This window comes from Ascaphus truei, chromosome 4 (assembly GCF_040206685.1).
Source record: "Ascaphus truei isolate aAscTru1 chromosome 4, aAscTru1.hap1, whole genome shotgun sequence".
Taxonomy (NCBI): Eukaryota; Metazoa; Chordata; class Amphibia; order Anura; family Ascaphidae; genus Ascaphus; species Ascaphus truei.
In genome coordinates this window covers 416,516,905-416,537,233 of record NC_134486.1, presented here as the reverse complement: position 1 = coordinate 416,537,233, position 20,329 = coordinate 416,516,905, and the positions used below count along the sequence as shown (strand labels likewise).

Below are 20,329 nucleotides of genomic sequence, written 5' to 3'. Positions count from 1 at the left end.
CTCCTCCTTGTAACCCGTCCTTCTCAATCATCTATTTCCACGCCTCACGTTTTCACAGCCAAGCTTTCCTGGCCTAATTTGTTCTCTCCCAAAGCCTCCCTCCCCCTGTTCCCGTCATTATTTTCACCCCGACCTCGCCTTTTGTTGTGAAACTCTCCAGTTGTGTGTTTTTCTCCCTAAGAGTGGGATGGGGGGGGGGGGGGATGCGATGTTTTTAGGAGCTTCTCCTCCTGCGTTCTCTGTATCAGTCTTCTAGGAAATGTCAGATGACTCTGCTGGAACTGTTGGATGACTCTGCTGGAACTTGTTTGTTTTTCTCCTGTTGGCATAATCTTCCTGCCTGGCAGGGTAGATGAGGCGCACGTGGGTTTCAGGTGTGCCTGGCACAGGAGCCAGGCTATAAATGTCTGTTGTATAGATTAACACAGGGGTGGCCGAAATATATAATACTTAGGAACCAGTCAGCGTTTTGTTAGGCACAGGTAGGGGTAGATGGGAGGTTTTAAGGCTACCCCGCTGTCCCTCTCTACCTGCCGTCCAAAGACACTGTGTGTATCAGTGACATACTGACTCTCACGCACACTGGCTCTCACGCACACTGGCTCTCACGCACACTGGCTCTCACGCACACTGGCTCTCACGCACACTGGCTCTCACGCACACTGGCTCTCACGCACACTGGCTCTCACGCACACTGGCTCTCACGCACACTGACTCTCACGCACACTGACTCTCACGCACACTGACTCTCACGCACACTGACTCTCACGCACACTGACTCTCACGCACACTGACTCTCACGCACACTGACTCTCACACACACTGGCACACTGACTCTCACACACTGGCACACTGACTCTCATACACACTGACTCTCACACACACTGGCACACTGACTCTCATACACACTGGCTCACACACACTGGCACACTGACTCTCATACACACTGGCTCACACACACTGGCACACTGACTCTCACACACACTGACTCTCGCGCATACTGGCACACTGACTCTCACGCATACTGGCACACTGACTCACGCACATTGGCACACTGACTCTCACGCATACTGGCACACTGACTCTCTCACGCATACTGGCACACTGACTCTCTCACGCATACTGGCACACTGACTCTCTCACGCATACTGGCACACTGACTCTCTCACGCATACTGGCACACTGACTCTCTCACGCATACTGGCACACTGACCCTCTCACGCATACTGGCACACTGTCTCTCACGCATACTGGCACACTGACTCTCACGCATACTGACACACTGACTCTCACGCATACTGGCACACTGACTCTCTCACACGCACACTGACTCTCACGCACACTGACTCTCACACATACTGGCACACTGACTCTCACACACTGGCACACTGACTCTCATACACACTGACTTTCACACACACTGGCACACTGACTCTCATACACACTGGCTCACACACACTGACTCTCACACACACTGACTCTCGCGCATACTGGCACACTGACTCTCACACACACTGACTCTCGCGCATACTGGCACACTGACTCTCACGCATACTGGCACACTGACTTATGCACATTGGCACACTGACTCTCACGCATACTGGCACACTGACTCTCTCACGCATACTGGCACACTGACTCTCTCACGCATACTGGCACACTGACTCTCTCACGCATACTGGCACACTGACTCTCACGCATACTGGCACACTGACCCTCTCACGCATACTGGCACACTGTCTCTCACGCATACTGGCACACTGACTCTCACGCATACTGACACACTGACTCTCACGCATACTGGCACACTGACTCTCACACGCACACTGGCACACTGTCTCTCACACGCACACTGACTCTCGCGCATACTGGCACACTGACTCTCGCACACACTGACTCTCGCGCACACTGGCACACTGACTCTCGCACACACTGGCACACTGACTCACACACACTGGCACACTGACTCTCACGCATACTGGCACACTGACTCACGCACACTGGCACACTGACTCTCTCACGCACACTGGCACACTGACTCTCACACACGCTGACTCTCGCGCATACTGGCACACTGACTCTCACGCATACTGGCATACTGACTCTCTCACGCATACTGGCACACTGACTCTCTCACGCATACTGGCACACGGACTCTCCCACGCATACTGGCACACTGACTCTCACGCATACTGACACACTGACTCTCACGCATACTAGCACACTGACTCTCTCACACGCACACTGGCACACTGTCTCTCACACGCACACTGACTCTCACACATATTGGCACACTGACTCACACACACTGGCACACTGACTCTCGCACATACTGGCACACTGACTCACGCACACTGGCACACTGACTCTCACGCATACTGGCACACTGACTCACGCATACTGGCACACTGACTCACGCATACTGGCACACTGACTCTCACGCATACTGGCACACTGACTCTCACGCATACTGGCACACTGACTCACGCATACTGGGACACTGACTCTCTCACGCACCGCATACTGGCACACTGACTCTCTCACACATACGGGTACATTGACTCTCTCACGCATACTGGCACACTGACTCTCACGCATACTGGCACACTGACTCACGCATACTGGGACACTGACTCTCTCACGCATACTGACTCTCTCACGCATACTGGCACACTGACTCTCTCACACATACTGGCACACGGACTCACGCACATTGGCACACTGACTCTCACGCATACTGGCACACTGACTCTCTCACGCATACTGGCACACTGACTCTCATGCATACTGACACACTGACTCTCTCACACGCACACTGGCACACTGTCTCTCACACGCACACTGACTCTCGCGCATACTGGCACACTGACTCTCGCGCACACTGGCACACTGACTATCGCGCACACTGGCACACTGACTCTCGCGCACACTGGCACACTGACTCTCGCACACACTGGCACACTGACTCTCGCACACACTGGCACACTGACTCTCACGCACACTGGCACACTGACTCACGCACACTGGCACACTGACTCTCTCACGCACACTGGCACACTGACTCTCACACACGCTGACTCTCGCGCATACTGGCACACTGACTCTCACGCATACTGGCATACTGACTCTCTCACGCATACTGGCACACTGACTCTCTCACGCATACTGGCACACGGACTCTCCCACGCATACTGGCACACTGACTCTCACGCATACTGACACACTGACTCTCACGCATACTTGCACACTGACTCACATATACTAGCACACTGACTCACGCATACTGGCACACTGACTCTCTCACACGCACACTGACTCTCGCACATACTGGCACACTGACACACACACTGGCACACTGACTCTCACACACTGGCACACTGACTCTCGCACATACTGGCACACTGACACACACACTGGCACACTGACTCTCACACATATTGGCACACTGACTCACGCACACTGGCACACTGACTCTCACGCACACTGACACATTGACTCACGCATAACTGGCACACTGACTCTCACGCATACTGGCACACTGACTCACGCATACTGGCACACTGACTCTCTCACGCATACTGGCACACTGACTCTCACGCATACTGGCACACTGACTCACGCATACTGGGACACTGACTCACTCACGCACATTGGCACACGGACTCTCACACACACCGCATACTGGCACACTGACTCTCTCACACATACGGGTACATTGACTCTCTCACGCATACTGGCACACTGACTCATGCATACTGGGGCACTGACTCTCTCACGCATACTGACTCTCTCACGCATACTGGCACACTGACTCTCTCACGCATACTGGCACACTGACTCTCTCCCCCATACTGGCACACTGACTCTCTCCCCCATACTGGCACACTGACTCTCTCCCCCATACTGGCACACTGACTCTCGCACGCATACTGGCACACTGACTCTCTCACGCATACTTGCACACTGACTCACGCATACTGGCACACTGACGCTCACGCATACTGGCACACTGACTCTCTCACACGCACACTGACTCTCACGCACACTGGCACACTGACTCACACTGGCACACTGACTCTCTCACGCACACTGGCACACTGACTGTCATACACACTGACTCACACACACTGGCACACTGACTCTCACACACACTGACTCTCGCGCATACTGGCACACTGACTCTCTCACGCATACTGGCACACTGACTCACACATACTGGCACACGGACTCTCTCACGCATACTGGCACACTGACTCTCACGCATACTGACACACTGACTCTCACGCATACTAGCACACTGACTCACGCATACTGGCACACTGACTCTCTCACACGCACACTGACTCTCGCACATACTGGCACACTGACTCTCGCGCACACTGGCACACTGACTCTCACACACACTGGCACACTGACTCTCGCACATACTGGCACACTGACTCACGCACACTGGCACACTGAATCACGCATAACTGGCACACTGACTCTCACGCATACTGGCACACTGACTCACGCATACTGGCAAACTGACTCTCACGCATACTGGCACACTGACTCTCACACACACTGGCACACTGACTCTCTCACACGCATACTGGCACACTGACTCTCTCACACATACGGGTACATTGACTCTCTCACGCATACTGGCACACTGACTCACGCATACTGGGACACTGACTCTCTCACGCATACTGACTCTCTCACGCATACTGGCACACAGACTCTCACGCATACTGGCACACTGACTCTCACGCATACTGGCACACTGACTCTCTCACGCATACTGGCACACTGACTCTCTCCCGCATACTTGCACACTGACTCTCGCACACAAACTGGCACACGGACTCTCTCACGCATACTGGCACACTGACTCTCTCACGCATACTGGCACACTGACTCTCTCATGCACACTGGCACACTGACTCACGCATACTGGCACACTGACTCTCTCACGCATACTTGCACACTGGCTCACGCATACTTGCACACTGGCTCACGCATACTGGCACACTGACTCTCACGCATACAGGCACACTGACTCTCACGCATACGGGCACACTGACTCTCACGCATACGGGCATACTGACTCACGCATACTGGCACACTGACTCTCACACACACTGGCACACTGACTCTCACACACACTGGCACACTGACTCTCTCACACACTTGCACACTGACTCTCTCACACATACGGGCACATTGACTCTCTCACGCATACAGGCACACTGACTCTCTCACGCATACTTGCACACTGACTCACATATACTAGCACACTGACTCTCTCACGCATACTTTCACACTGACTCACGCATACTGGCACACTGACTCTCTCACGCATACTTGCACACTGACTCTCTCACGCATACTTGCACACTGACTCACGCATACTGGCACACTGACTCTCACGCATACTGGCACACTGACTCTCTCACGCATACTTGCATACTGACTCACGGATACTGGGACCCTGACTCACGCACACTGGCTCTCACGCACACTGGCTCTCACGCACACTGTCACACTGACTCTCATACACACTGACTCTCACACACACTGGCACACTGACTCTCATACACACTGACTCTCGCGCATACTGGCACACTGACTCTCGCGCATACTGGCACACTGACTCTCGTGCATACTGGCACACTGACTCTCGTGCATACTGGCACACTGACTCTCACGCATACTGGCACACGGACTCTCTCACGCATACTGGCACACGGACTCTCTCACGCATACTGGCACACGGACTCTGTCACGCATACTGGCACACTGACTCTCACGCATACTGACACACTGACTCTCACGCATACTGACACACGAGACTCTCACGCATACTGACACTGACTCACGCATACTGACACACACTGAGACGTGAGTGTGCGTGTGGGAGAGTCAGTATGCGTGAGAGAGTCAGTGTCCCAGTATGCGTGAGAGTCAGTGTGTATGTATGCGTGAGAGAGTCAGTGTTCCAGTATGCGGTTGAGTCAGTATGCGTGAGAGAGTCAGTGTTCCAGTATGCGTGAGAGTCAGTGTGCCAGTATGCGTGAGAGTCAGTGTGCCAGTATGCGTGAGAGAGTCAGTGTTCCAGTATGCGTGAGAGTCAGTGTGCCAGTATGCGTGAGAGTCAGTGTGCCAGTATGCGTGAGAGTCAGTGTGCCAGTATGCGTGAGTCAGTGTGCCAGTATGCGTGAGAGAGTCAGTGTGCCAGTATGCGTGAGAGAGTCAGTGTGCCAGTATGCGTGAGAGAGTCAGTGTGCCAGTATGCGTGAGAGTCAGTGTGCCAGTATGCGCGAGTCAGTGTGCCAGTATGCGTGAGAGAGTCAGTGTGCCAGTATGCGTGAGAGTCCGTGTGCCAGTATGCGTGAGAGTCAGTGTGCCAGTATGCGTGAGAGAGTCAGTGTGCCAGTATGCGTGAGAGAGTCAGTGTGCCAGTATGCGTGAGTCAGTGTGCAAGTATGCGTGAGAGAGTCAGTGTGCCAGTATGCGTGAGAGAGTCAGTGTGCCAGTGTGTGTGTGTCAGTGTGCCAGTATGCGTGAGAGAGTCAGTGTGCCAGTATGCGTGAGAGTCAGTGTGCCAGTATGCGTGAGAGTCAGTGTGCCAGTGTGTGTGAATCAGTGTGCAAGTATGTGTGAGAGAGTCAGTGTGCCAGTGTGCGTGAGTCAGTGTGCAAGTATGCGTGAGAGTCAGTGTGCCAGTATGAATGAGAGAGTCAGTGTGCCAATGTGTGTGAGAGTCAGTGTGCCAGTATGCGTGAGAGAATCAGTGTGCCAGTATGAGTGAGAGTCAGTGTGCCAGTATGCGTGAGAGTCAATGTGCCTGTATGCGTGAGAGAGTCAGTGTGCCAGTATGCGTGAGAGTCAGTGTGCCCATATGCGTGAGAGTCAGTGTGCCAGTATGCGTGAGTCAGTGTGCCAGTATGCGTGAGAGTCAGTGTGCCAGTGTGTGTGTCAGTGTGCCAGTATGCGTGAGAGTCAGTGTGCCAGTGTGTGTGAGAGTCATTGTGCCAGTATGCGTGAGAGTCAGTGTGCCAGTATGCGTGAGTCAGTGTGCCAGTATGCGTGAGAGTCAGTGTGCCCATATGCGTGAGAGTCAGTGTGCCAGTATGCGTGAGAGTCAGTGTGCCAGTATGCGTGAGAGTCAGTGTGCCAGTATGCGTGAGAGTCAGTGTGCCAGTATGCGTGAGAGTCAGTGTCCCAGTATGCGTGAGTCAGTGTGCAAGTATGCGTGAGAGTCAGTGTGCCAGTATGCGTGAGAGAGTCAATGTGCCCGTATGCGCGAGAGTCAGTGTGCCAGTATGCGTGAGAGTCAGTGTGCCAGTGTGTGTGAGTCAGTGTGCCAGTATGCGTGAGAGAGTCAGTGTGCCAGTATGCGTGAGAGTCAGTGTGCCAGTATGCGTGAGAGAGTCAGTATGCGTGAGAGTAAGTGTGCCAGTATGCGTCAGTCAGTGTGCCAGTATGCGTGAGTCAGTGTGCCAGTATGCGTGAGAGTCAGTGTGCCAGTGTGCCAGTGTGTGTGAGAGTCAGTGTGCCCGTATGCGTGAGAGTCAGTGTGCCAGTATGCGTGAGAGTCAGTGTGCCAGTATGCGTGAGAGTCAGTGTGCCAGTATGAGTGCGAGAGTCAATGTGCCAGTATGCGTGAGAGTCAGTGTGCCAATATGCGTGGGAGTCAGTGTGCCAGTGTGCGTGAGAGAGTCAGTGTGTCAGTATGCGTGAGAGGGTCAGTGTGCCAGTATGCGTGAGTCAGTGTGCCAGTATGCGTGAGAGTCAGTGTGCCAGTGTGTGTGAGAGTCAGTGTGCCAGTATGCGTGAGAGAGTCAGTGTGCCAGTATGCGTGAGAGTCAGTGTGCCAGTATGCGTGAGAGTCAGTGTGCCAGTGTGTGTGAGTCAGTGTGCCAGTATGCGTGAGAGAGTCAGTGTGCCAGTATGCGTGAGAGTCAGTGTGCCAGTATGCGTGAGAGAGTCAGTATGCGTGAGAGTAAGTGTGCCAGTATGCGTCAGTCAGTGTGCCAGTATGCGTGAGTCAGTGTGCCAGTATGCGTGAGAGTCAGTGTGCCAGTGTGTGTGAGAGTCAATGTGCCCGTATGCGTGAGAGTCAGTGTGCCAGTATGCGTGAGAGTCAGTGTGCCAGTATGCGTGAGAGTCAGTGTGCCAGTATGAGTGCGAGAGTCAATGTGCCAGTATGCGTGAGAGTCAGTGTGCCAATATGCGTGGGAGTCAGTGTGCCAGTGTGCGTGAGAGTCAGTGTGCCAGTATGCGTGAGAGAGTCAGTGTGTCAGTATGTGTGAGAGAGTCAGTGTGCCAGTATGCGTGAGTCAGTGTGCCAGTATGCGTGAGAGTCAGTGTGCCAGTGTGTGTGAGAGTCAGTGTGCCAGTATGCGTGAGAGAGTCAGTGTGCCAGTGTGCGTGAGTCAGTGTGCCAGTATGCGTGAGAGAGTCAGTGTGCCAGTATGCGTGAGAGTCAGTATGCGTGAGAGAGTCAGTGTCCCAGTATGCGTGAGTCAGTGTGCAAGTATGCGTGAGAGAGTCAGTGTGCCAGTGTGTGAGAGTCAGTGTGAGAGTCAGTGTGCCAGTTATGCGTGAGAGTCAGTGTGCCAGTTATGCGTGAGTCAGTGTGCCAGTATGCGTGAGAGAGTCAGTGTGCCAGTGTGCGTGAGTCAGTGTGCCAGTGTGCGTGAGAGAGTCAGTGTGCCAGTGTGCGTGAGTCAGTGTGCCAGTATGCGTGAGAGAGTCAGTGTGCCAGTGTGCGTGAGTCAGTGTACCAGTATGCGTGAGAGTCAATGTACCGTATGTGTGAGAGTCAGTGTGCCAGTATGTGTGTGAGAGAGTCAGTGTGCCAGTATGCGTGAGAGTCAGTGTGCCAGTATGCGTGAGAGTCAGTGTGCCAGTTATGCGTGAGAGTCAGTGTGCCAGTTATGCGTGAGTCAGTGTGCCAGTATGCGTGAGAGTCAGTGTGCCAGTGTGCGTGAGTCAGTGTGCCAGTGTGCGTGAGTCAGTGTGCCAGTGTGCGTGAGTCAGTGTGCAAGTATGCGCGAGAGTCAGTGTGCCAGTGTGTGTGAGTCAGTGTGCCAGTATGCGTGAGAGAGTCAGTGTGCCAGTGTGTGTGAGTCAGTGTGCCAGTATGCGTGAGAGAGTCAGTGTGCCAGTGTGCGTGAGTCAGTGTGCCAGTATAGCGGAGGGTGTCAGTGTGCCAGTGTGAGAGAGTCAGTGTGCCAGTGTGCGTGAGAGAGTCAGTGTGCCAGTGTGCGTGAGAGAGTCAGTGTGCCAGTGTGCGTGAGTCAGTGTGCCAGTATGCGTGAGAGTCAGTGTGCCAGTGTGCGTGAGTCAGTGTGCCAGTGTGCGTGAGAGAGTCAGTGTGCCAGTGTGCGTGAGAGTCAGTGTGCCAGTATGCGTGAGAGTCAGTGTGCCAGTATGCGTGAGAGAGTCAGTGTGCCAGTGTGCGTGAGTCAGTGTGCCAGTATGCGTGAGAGAGTCAGTGTGCCAGTGTGCGTGAGTCAGTGTGCCAGTGTGCGTGAGAGAGTCAGTGTGCCAGTGTGCGTGAGTCAGTGTGCCAGTATGCGTGAGTCAGTGTGCCAGTATGCGTGAGAGTCAGTGTGCCAATGTGTGTGAGTCAGTGTGCCAGTATGCATGAGAGAGTCAGTGTGCCAGTGTGCGTGAGTCAGTGTGCCAGTATGTGTGAGAGAGTCAGTGTACCAGTATGCGTGGGAGTCAATGTACCCGTATGTGTGAGAGTCAGTGTGCCAGTATGTGTGTGAGAGAGTCAGTGTGCCAGTATGCGTGAGAGTCAGTGTGCCAGTTATGCGCGAGAGTCAGTGTGCCAGTTATGCGTGAGTCAGTGTGCCAGTATGCGTGAGAGAGTCAGTGTGCCAGTGTGCGTGAGTCAGTGTGCCAGTGTGCGTGAGAGAGTCAGTGTGCCAGTGTGCGTGCGTCAGTATGCCAGTATGCGCGAGAGTCAGTGTGCCAGTATGCGCGAGAGTCAGTGTGCCAGTGTGTGAGAGTCAGTGTGCCAGTGTGTGAGAGTCAGTGTGCCAGTGTGTGTGAGTCAGTGTGCCAGTGTGCGTGAGTCAGTGTGCCAGTTATGCGTGAGAGAGTCAGTGTGCCAGTGTGCGTGAGTCAGTGTGCCAGTATGCGTGAGAGAGTCAGTGTGCCAGTGTGCGTGAGTCAGTGTGCCAGTGTGCATGAGAGAGTCAGTGTGCCAGTATGCGTGAAAGTCAGTGTGCCAGTATGCGCGAGAGTCAGTGTGCCAGTGTGTGAGAGTCAGTGTGCCAGTGTGTGAGAGTCAGTGTGCCAGTGTGTGAGAGTCAGTGTGCCAGTGTGTGTGAGTCAGTGTGCCAGTATGCGTGAGAGAGTCAGTGTGCCAGTGTGCGTGAGTCAGTGTGCCAGTGTGCGTGAGAGTCAGTGTGCCAGTGTGCGTGAGTCAGTGTGCCAGTTATGCGTGAGTCAGTGTGCCAGTATGCGTGAGAGAGTCAGTGTGCCAGTGTGCGTGAGTCAGTGTGCCAGTATGCGTGAGAGAGTCAGTGTGCCTGTGTGCGTGAGTCAGTGTGCCAGTGTGCATGAGAGAGTCAGTGTGCCAGTATGCGTGAAAGTCAGTGTGCCAGTATGCGTGAGAGTCAGTGTGCCAGTATGCGTGAGAGTCAGTGTGCCAGTGTGTGTCAGTGTGCCGGTATGCGCGAGAGAGTCAGTGTGCCAGTATGCGTGACATAGTTACCAGGTGACACTCAGTTACCAGGTGACACTCAGTTACCAGGTTACTCTAAGTGTAACCTGGTAACTGGCCTAAATACAACATTTGGCAAAGACTGTAACGATTTACTAACGTAACCGCACTTAATGCAGATATTCGCCTGCTTCAGTTTCCGTGGGAATGAGTGCCATTTTATCAGTTTCTGTGGGAATGAGCGCCATTTTATCAGTTTCTGTGGGAATGAGCGCCATTTTATCAGTTTCTGTGGGAATGAGCGCCATTTTATCAGTTTCTGTGGGAATGAGCGCCATTTTATGGGTTTCTGTGGGAATGAGCGCCATTTTATCAGTTTCTGTGGGAATGAGCGCCATTTTATCAGTTTCTGTGGGAATGAGCGCCATTTTATCAGTTTCTGTGGGAATGAGCGCCATTTTATCAGTTTCTGTGGGAATGAGCGCCATTTTATGGGTTTCTGTGGGAATGAGCGCCATTTTATCAGTTTCTGTGGAATGAGCGCCATTTTATCGGTTTCTGTGGGAATGAGCGCCATTTTATGGGTTTCCGTGGAATGAGCGCCATTTTATCAGTTTCCGTGGGAATGAGTGCCATTTTATCAGTTTCTGTGGGAATGAGCGCCATCTTATCAGTTTCTGTGGGAATGAGCGCCATTTTATGGGTTTCTGTGGGAATGAGCGCCATTTTATAAGTTTCTGTGGGAATGAGCGCCACTTTATCAGTTTCTGTGGGAATGAGCGCCATTTTATGGGTTTCCGTGGAATGAGCGCCATTTTATCAGTTTCTGTGGGAATGAGCGCCATTTTATGGGTTTCCGTGGAATGAGCGCCATTTTATCAGTTTCTGTGGGAATGAGCGCCATTTTATCAGTTTCTGTGGGAATGAGCGCCATTTTATCAGTTTCTGTGGGAATGAGCGCCATTTTATGGGTTTCCGTGGAATGAGCGCCATTTTATCAGTTTCTGTGGGAATGAGCGCCATTTTATGGGTGTCCGTGGAATGAGCGCCATTTTATCAGTTTCTGTGGGAATGAGCGCCATTTTATGGGTGTCCGTGGAATGAGCGCCATATTATCAGTGTCTGTGGAATGAGTGCCATTTTATCAGTGTCTGTGGGAATGAGCGCCATTTTATCAGTTTCTGTGGGAATGAGCGCCATTTTATCAGTTTCTGTGGGAATGAGCGCCATTTTATCAGTGTCTGTGGAATGAGTGCCATTTTATCAGTGTCTGTGGGAATGAGCGCCATTTTATCAGTGTCTGTGGAATGAGTGCCATTTTATCAGTTTCTGTGGGAATGAGCGCCATTTTATCAGTGTCTGTGGAATGAGTGCCATTTTATCAGTTTCTGTGGGAATGAGCGCCATTTTATCAGTTTCTGTGGGAATGAGCGCCATTTTATCAGTTTCTGTGGGAATGAGCTCCATTTTATCAGTTTCTGTGGGAATGAGCGCCATTTTATCAGTTTCTGTGGGAATGAGCGCCATTTTATCAGTTTCCGTGGGAATGAGCGCCATTTTATCAGTTTCTGTGGGAATGAGCGCCATTTTATGAGTTTCTGTGGAATGAGCGCCATTTTATCAGTTTCCGTGGAATGAGCGCCATTTTATCAGTTTCTGTGGAATGAGTGCCATTTTATGGGTTTCCGTGGAATGAGCGCCATTTTATCAGTTTCTGTGGAATGAGCGCCATTTTATCAGTTTCTGTGGAATGAGTGCCATTTTATGGGTTTCCGTGGAATGAGCGCCATTTTATCAGTTTCTGTGGGAATGAGCGCCATTTTATCAGTTTCTGTGGGAATGAGCGCCATTTTATCAGTTTCTGTGGGAATGAGCGCCATTTTATGGGTTTCTGTGGGAATGAGCGCCATTTTATCAGTTTCTGTGGAATGAGCGCCATTTTATCAGTTTCTGTGGAATGAGCGCCATTTTATCGGTTTCTGTGGGAATGAGCGCCATTTTATCAGTGTCCGTGGAATGAGCGCCATATTATCAGTTTCTGTGGAATGAGCGCCATTTTATCAGTGTCCGTGGAATGAGCGCCATTTTATCAGTGTCTGTGGAATGAGCGCCATATTATCAGTTTCTGTGGAATGGGTGCCATTTTATCAGTATCATTTTCTTTTTCTTTACAGCCTCTTACTAGAGTGTTTATTAATCAAGGTGTTTCCACTGTCTCCTCCTACATTGTCCTCATCAGAGAGCCAATAAAGACCAGGAGAGGGTTCTGCCTGTGCAAACTCTTATTTACATCGGGCAATAAGGGGAACAGCCCGAAGAAATCTAACCCCTCCCAAGTCTCAGCTCACAGTGTGTGTAGCCAGGAGCCTTTTATGCAGACGTGTAGCAAAAGGGTCCATAACCGTGCAAGTTTGTGTATGTACTGTACTATAACAAACGTGTGAGAGAGAAAGATCTCACTAATATAACCTTTTATCTTACACAGATCTAAGCTGTGTATAAGACTCACTCCCTGTATCTAACACGCCTAACCTGTATATATGGCGTATGTAGAATGGCGTCGCGCGCATGCAGAAGGGCGTCACTCACTGTCTGTCCCTCCTGCAGGACGTTCTTCTCCTGAGTCAGTTTATCCGGTCTGATGGTGGGATGCTATCTCGCAGAGTCACAAGTCTGTGCTTTGAGGAGCACAAGAAGGTGGAGGTGTGTGTGAAGATGGCCCACCGAGCAGGTAAGAGACCCCTCCCCCTGACCCCACCATGTCCATCAGACCTCACCTTCTGTGATCAGCATCACACCTCTTCCAGCCGCGCTTGGCTGCTGATCACCTGTCACTTTCCATACTGCACTGCAACCGTGCACATATATACAATGCTTCTAATCTCCATGTTAGCTGAAGTGCTGCTGTGTGTGACAAGCGCATGCAAAGACCGCAACGCCATATCGGATCAACTTCCCTCATTACGGCATTAACGCTGCCGCTCAGTCAACTTTTTAACCATTTCTTATTTCAGTATAAAATAAATATCTTGGTTACAACTTTAGGTCCAACAATGGAGTGTGTCCCATCCCAGCAGGGTAAGCCCCTAATACGTGGGTCCTAACCGTTCCTCTCCTCTACATCCCCTGAGCTGAATCCCTGCCGCTGCTTCTCTCTTTCTCTGTGTGTATGTTATGGAAAACTCCCATCACAAAGCTTCCCGTGAGGGGGATCCCGATGAGGTCTGAAGAAGGGCCGGGCACTCGAATATCCTTACAGAGAGCGAGATTTACTGCAGGGAGGGGGCTTAATTCTGTCCTCAAGGGCTACCAACAGGTCGTGTGTTCAGGATATCCCTGCTTCAGCACTGGTGGCTCGAAGACTGAGCCACCTGTGCTGAAGCAGGGATATCCTGGAAAGCGTGACCCTGTTGGTAGCCCTTGAGGACTGGAGTTTACTGCCCCTGGACTATCGTATGGTCCTGCACTAAATCTCCTTCTGGATATTTTGGGATCTCACTCGGTACATTAGCACCTGCAGTATTTTCATCATTTTTACTGGGGTGCTTTTGAAAGAGTTACCAAAAAAATCCTAAAGCCACAAACACACGAGAAACGCACATCCCAATACCCTAAAACGCCACATTTCAGCAATATGAACCCTTTTTTTAAATGACTTCTATCAATCTGCAAAAAACAACCTGTCAAATATTCAATGCATTGCATTTTACATAGAGGATTTAGTTGCATGTGTTGGCCACGGTATGATAAGCTCGCCCTGCCCCCAGGGTATCCCGAGACCAGGCAAGCAATAGCTTCTCCGTTCTACCTCCTGCCGTCTCCAATCCCCCACATCAAGCCCCACCTTGTTGGTTTAGTTGTTGTTGTGTACAATGTATTTTGTTCAATCCTCCCGTTCTTTTTGTTACTTTGGAAATGTTTTTAACGGGGGAACTTGGACCAGTCCCAGGGGTGGCTATTTACAAGATCTGTGTTGTAACTCGACTCGCTGCATATACCGGTTCCTAGTATACCCCCTAGGGAAGCGCACGTAGCATACAATCCAGGGTATTTATCATGGTGTTTACGAACATATGTTTCCATTAACCTAATTAGAATGATTCTGTAATAATTAGAATGATTCTGTATCATTGCCATGAGCCCCAATCTTCTACAATATCTGGTATCCAAACCCCCTCTCCTGTGCAAACTAGGCGGGGAACACAGATGTAATTCTCTCCTCTGTACACTGATGCCGAGCTTCGCCTACGTTTCTTCACTGCCTCGTTACATGATGTGTTGGGTATCAGTACAGCCGCCTGCACATTGACCGTCACGCGTTTCGCTCTTGGGCACTTTGTCACAAATGCGTTGGGGTGGAGACAGAACGGTTGCCCAAGCTGGCAGAATTGGGGGACCAGGACTTGAATATCTCACTTTAGATGACTGTGGCTTATTTCAGAGTCTTGTATAAATGGTGGGTAAATGAGATTAAAAAAAGTGCCAGGTAACACTTAGAGAATTTGCAAAGCAAATATAGTATTTATTTAAGGACAAAAACCACCATACACAAAACAAGGCCGTTCCTATGCAACGAGCAGATCATGGAGGTTACTGGGATCCAATGTCCATTCCAGAGGAGGGATGGGGGACCCAATTTGTACCCCAGTGTCCGCATGAGTCGCGTAACGTTTCGAGCCAAATGGCTCTACATAAGTCCGGAAACAGAGACGCATGGGTATCGTCACACACAGTTATACGTCGGTTTTCAGCCCGTCTTCCCGAAGCTTACCGGGGCTTCGCTGCGATGTGGAAATGCCGATATTTTACCCGTCAATACCTTTATTTGTTTGTTTTTATTTATTGACTAATTCTACAGAGTCTCTGAAATGTTGCCATGTAATGTTATAAATGATGCACAGGAAGCTATCAGATTAGTTTTTAACACAAAGTATGTTGTGCGGCAGTGATACTGTTTTTCCCACACACACAATCTGGGGGCTGGGAATCTGCAGATCCGTCATTGAAATTGTGATGATACACCGGGTAATGAGTACTACTACTTTATTAGGAACAGCTCCGCGGTGCCTCCGCCTTATTACTTACAGATTAGCAGTGCCTCCGCCTTATTACTTACAGCTCCGCTGTGCCTCCGCCTTATTACTTACAGCTCCGCGGTGCCTCCGCCTTATTACTTACAGATTAGCAGTGCCTCCGCCTTATTACTTACAGCTCCGCTGTGCCTCCGCCTTATTACTTACAGATCCGCTGTGCCTCCGCCTTATTACTTACAGCTCCGCTGTGCCTCCGCCTTTTTACTTACAGCTCCGCGGTGCCTCCGCCTTATTTACAGATCTGCTGTGCCTCCGCCTTATTATTTACAGATCCGCTGTGCCTCCGCCTTATTACTTACAGATCCGCTGTGCCTCCGCCTTATTACTTACAGATCTGCTGTGCCTCCGCCTTATTACTTACAGATCCGCTGTGCCTCCGCCTTATTACTTACAGCTCTGCTGTGCCTCCGCCTTATTACTTACAGATCCGCTGTGCCTCCGCCTTATTACTTACAGATCTGCTGTGCCTCCGCCTTATTACTTACAGCTCTGCTGTGCCTCCGCCTTATTACTTACAGATCCGCTGTGCCTACGCCTTATTACTTACAGATCCGCTGTGCCTCCGCCTTATTACTTACAGATCCGCTGTGCCTCCGCCTTATTACTTACAGCTCCGCTGTGCCTCCGCCTTATTACTTACAGCTCCGCTGTGCCTCCGCCTTATTACTTACAGCTCCGCTGTGCCTCCGCCTTATTACTTACAGATCCGCTGTGCCTCCGCCTTATTACTTACAGATCTGCTGTGCCTCCGCCTTATTACTTACAGCTCCGCTGTGCCTCCGCCTTATTACTTACAGATCCGCTGTGCCTCCGCCTTATTACTTACAGCTCCGCGGTGCCTCCGCCTTATTACTTACAGATCTGCTGTGCCTCCGCCTTATTACTTACAGATCCGCTGTGCCTCTGCCTTATTACTTACAGCTCCGCTGTGCCTCCGCCTTATTACTTACAGATCCGCTGTGCCTCCGCCTTATTACTTATAGATCCGCTGTGCCTCCACCTTATTACTTACAGATCCGCTGTGCCTCCGCCTTATTACTTACAGATCCGCTGTGCCTCCGCCTTATTACTTACAGATCCGCTGTGCCTCTGCCTTATTACTTACAGATCCGCTGTTCCTCCGCCTTATTACTTACAGATCCGCTGTGCCTCTGCCTTATTACTTACAGCTCCGCGGTGCCTCCGCCTTATTACTTACAGATCCGCTGTGCCTCCGCCTTATTACTTACAGCTCCGCGGTGCCTCCGCCTTATTACTTACAGATCCACTGTGCCTCCGCCTTATTACTTACAGCTCCGCGGTGCCTCCGCCTTATTACTTACAGATCCGTTGTGCCTCCGCCATATTACTTACAGCTCCGTGGTGCCTCCGCCTTATTACTTACAGATCCGCTGTGCCTCCGCCTTATTACTTACAGCTCCGCGGTGCCTCCACCTTATTACTTACAGCTCCGCGGTGCCTCCGACCTTATTACTTACAGCTCCGTGGTGCCTCCGCCTTATTACTTACAGCTCCGCTGTGCCTCCGCCTTATTACTTACAGATCCGCTGTGCCTCCGCCTTATTACTTACAGCTCCGCGGTGCCTCCGCCTTATTACTTACAGCTCCGCGGTGCCTCTGCCTTATTACTTACAGCTCCGCGATGCCTCCGCCTTATTACTTACAGATCCGCTGTGCCTCCGCCTTATTACTTACAGATCCGCTGTGCCTCCGCCATATTACTTACAGCTCCGCTGTGCCTCCGCCTTATTACTTACAGCTCCGCAGTGCCTCCACCTTATTTCTTACAGCTCCGCGGTGCCTCCGCCTTATTACTTACAGGTCCGCTGTGCCTCCGCCATATTACTTACAGCTCTGCGGTGCCTCCACCTTATTACTTACAGCGGGCAGACTGGGACGGCGGGGCGGGCAGACTGGAACGGCGGGGCGGGCAGACTGGAACGGCGGGGCGGGCAGACTGGGACGGCGGGGCGGGCAGACTGGGGCGGCGGGGCGGGCAGACTGGGGCGGCGGGGCGGGCAGACTGGGGTGGCGGGGCGGGCAGACTGGGACGGCGGGGTGGGCAGACTGGGACGGCGGGGCGGGCAGACTGGGGATGGCGGGGCGGGCAGACTGGAGCGGCGGGGCGGGCAGACTGGGACGGCGGGGCGGGCAGACTGGAACGGCGGGGCGGGCAGACTGGGACGGCGGGGCGGGCAGACTGGGAATGGCGGGGCGGGCAGACTGGAACGGCGGGGCGGGCAGACTGGGACGGCGGGGCGGGCAGACTGGGACGGCGGGGCGGGCAGACTGGGACGGCGGGGCGGGCAGACTGGGGATGGCGGGGCGGGCAGACTGGAACGGCGGGGCGGGCAGACTGGAACGGCGGGGCGGGCAGACTGGGACGGCGGGGCGGCCAGACTGGGGATGGCGGGGTGGGCAGACTGGAACGGCGGGGCGGGCAGACTGGGGCGGTGGGGCGTGCAGACTGGGACGGCGGGGCGGGCAGACTGGGGATGGCGGGGCGGGCAGACTGGGGCGGCTGGGCAGGCAGACTGGGGCGGTGGGGCGCGCAGACTGGGACGGCGGGGCGGGCAGACTGGGGATGGCGGGGCGGGCAGACTGGAACGGCGGGGCGGGCAGACTGGAACGGCGGGGCGGGCAGACTGGGGCGGTGGGGCGCGCAGACTGGGACGGCGGGGCGGGCAGACTGGGGATGGCGGGGCGGGCAGACTGGAACGGCGGGGCGGGCAGACTGGGACGGCGGGGCGGGCAGACTGGGGCGGCGGGGCGGGCAGACTGGGGCGGTGGGGCGCGCAGACTGGGACGGCGGGGCGGGCAGACTGGGGATGGCGGGGCGGGCAGACTGGAACGGCGGGGCGGGCAGACTGGAACGGCGGGGCGGGCAGACTGGGACGGCGGGGCGGCCAGACTGGGGATGGCGGGGCGGGCAGACTGGAACGGCGGGGCGGGCAGACTGGGGCGGTGGGGCGTGCAGACTGGGACGGCGGGGCGGGCAGACTGGGGATGGCGGGGCGGGCAGACTGGGGCGGCTGGGCAGGCAGACTGGGGCGGTGGGGCGCGCAGACTGGGACGGCGGGGCGGGCAGACTGGGGATGGCGGGGCGGGCAGACTGGAACGGCGGGGCGGGCAGACTGGAACGGCGGGGCGGGCAGACTGGGGCGGTGGGGCGCGCAGACTGGGACGGCGGGGCGGGCAGACTGGGGATGGCGGGGCGGGCAGACTGGAACGGCGGGGCGGGCAGACTGGGACGGCGGGGCGGGCAGACTGGGGCGGCGGGGCGGGCAGACTGGGGCGGTGGGGCGCGCAGACTGGGACGGCGGGGCGGGCAGACTGGGGATGGCGGGGCGGGCAGACTGGGGCGGCTGGGCGGCCAGACTGGGGCGGCGGGGCGCGCAGACTGGGACGGCGGGGCGGGCAGACTGGGGATGGCGGGGCGGGCAGACTGGAACGGCGGGGCGGGCAGACTGGGACGGCAGGGCGGGCAGACTGGGGATGGCGGGGCGGGCAGACTGGGGCGGCGGGGCGGGCAGACTGGGGCGGTGGGGCGTGCAGACTGGGACGGCGGGGCGGGCAGACTGGGGATGGCGGTGCGGGCAGACTGGGGCGGCGGGGCGGGCAGACTGGGGCGGCGGGGCGGGCAGACTGGAACGGCGGGGCGGGCAGACTGGGACGGCGGGGCGGCCAGACTGGGGATGGCGGGGTGGGCAGACTGGAACGGCGGGGCGGGCAGACTGGGGCGGTGGGGCGTGCAGACTGGGACGGCGGGGCGGGCAGACTGGGGATGGCGGGGCGGGCAGACTGGGGCGGCTGGGCAGGCAGACTGGGGCGGTGGGGCGCGCAGACTGGGACGGCGGGGCGGGCAGACTGGGGATGGCGGGGCGGGCAGACTGGAACGGCGGGGCGGGCAGACTGGAACGGCGGGGCGGGCAGACTGGGGCGGTGGGGCGCGCAGACTGGGACGGCGGGGCGGGCAGACTGGGGATGGCGGGGCGGGCAGACTGGAACGGCGGGGCGGGCAGACTGGGACGGCGGGGCGGGCAGACTGGGGCGGCGGGGCGGGCAGACTGGGGCGGTGGGGCGCGCAGACTGGGACGGCGGGGCGGGCAGACTGGGGATGGCGGGGCGGGCAGACTGGAACGGCGGGGCGGGCAGACTGGAACGGCGGGGCGGGCAGACTGGGGCGGTGGGGCGCGCAGACTGGGACGGCGGGGCGGGCAGACTGGGGATGGCGGGGCGGGCAGACTGGAACGGCGGGGCGGGCAGACTGGGACGGCGGGGCGGGCAGACTGGGGCGGCGGGGCGGGCAGACTGGGGCGGTGGGGCGCGCAGACTGGGACGGCGGGGCGGGCAGACTGGGGATGGCGGGGCGGGCAGACTGGAACGGCGGGGCGGGCAGACTGGAACGGCGGGGCGGGCAGACTGGGACGGCGGGGCGGCCAGACTGGGGATGGCGGGGCGGGCAGACTGGAACGGCGGGGCGGGCAGACTGGGGCGGTGGGGCGTGCAGACTGGGACGGCGGGGCGGGCAGACTGGGGATGGCGGGGCGGGCAGACTGGGGCGGCT

The 20,329-nt window shown here is 55.1% G+C and overlaps 1 protein-coding gene across 2 annotated transcripts in view; it reads left to right on the top strand.

The window, feature by feature from the left end:
- MRPS18A (mitochondrial ribosomal protein S18A) overlaps positions 1-20,329 on the top strand; it is an 85,498-nt gene that overhangs the window by 53,423 nt on the left and 11,746 nt on the right. For both annotated transcript variants that reach the window (XM_075598809.1, XM_075598808.1), the window contains one exon: positions 13,277-13,400. In XM_075598809.1, coding sequence (XP_075454924.1) covers positions 13,277-13,400 — 124 coding nt within the window. The remainder of the gene's footprint in view (positions 1-13,276; positions 13,401-20,329) is intronic.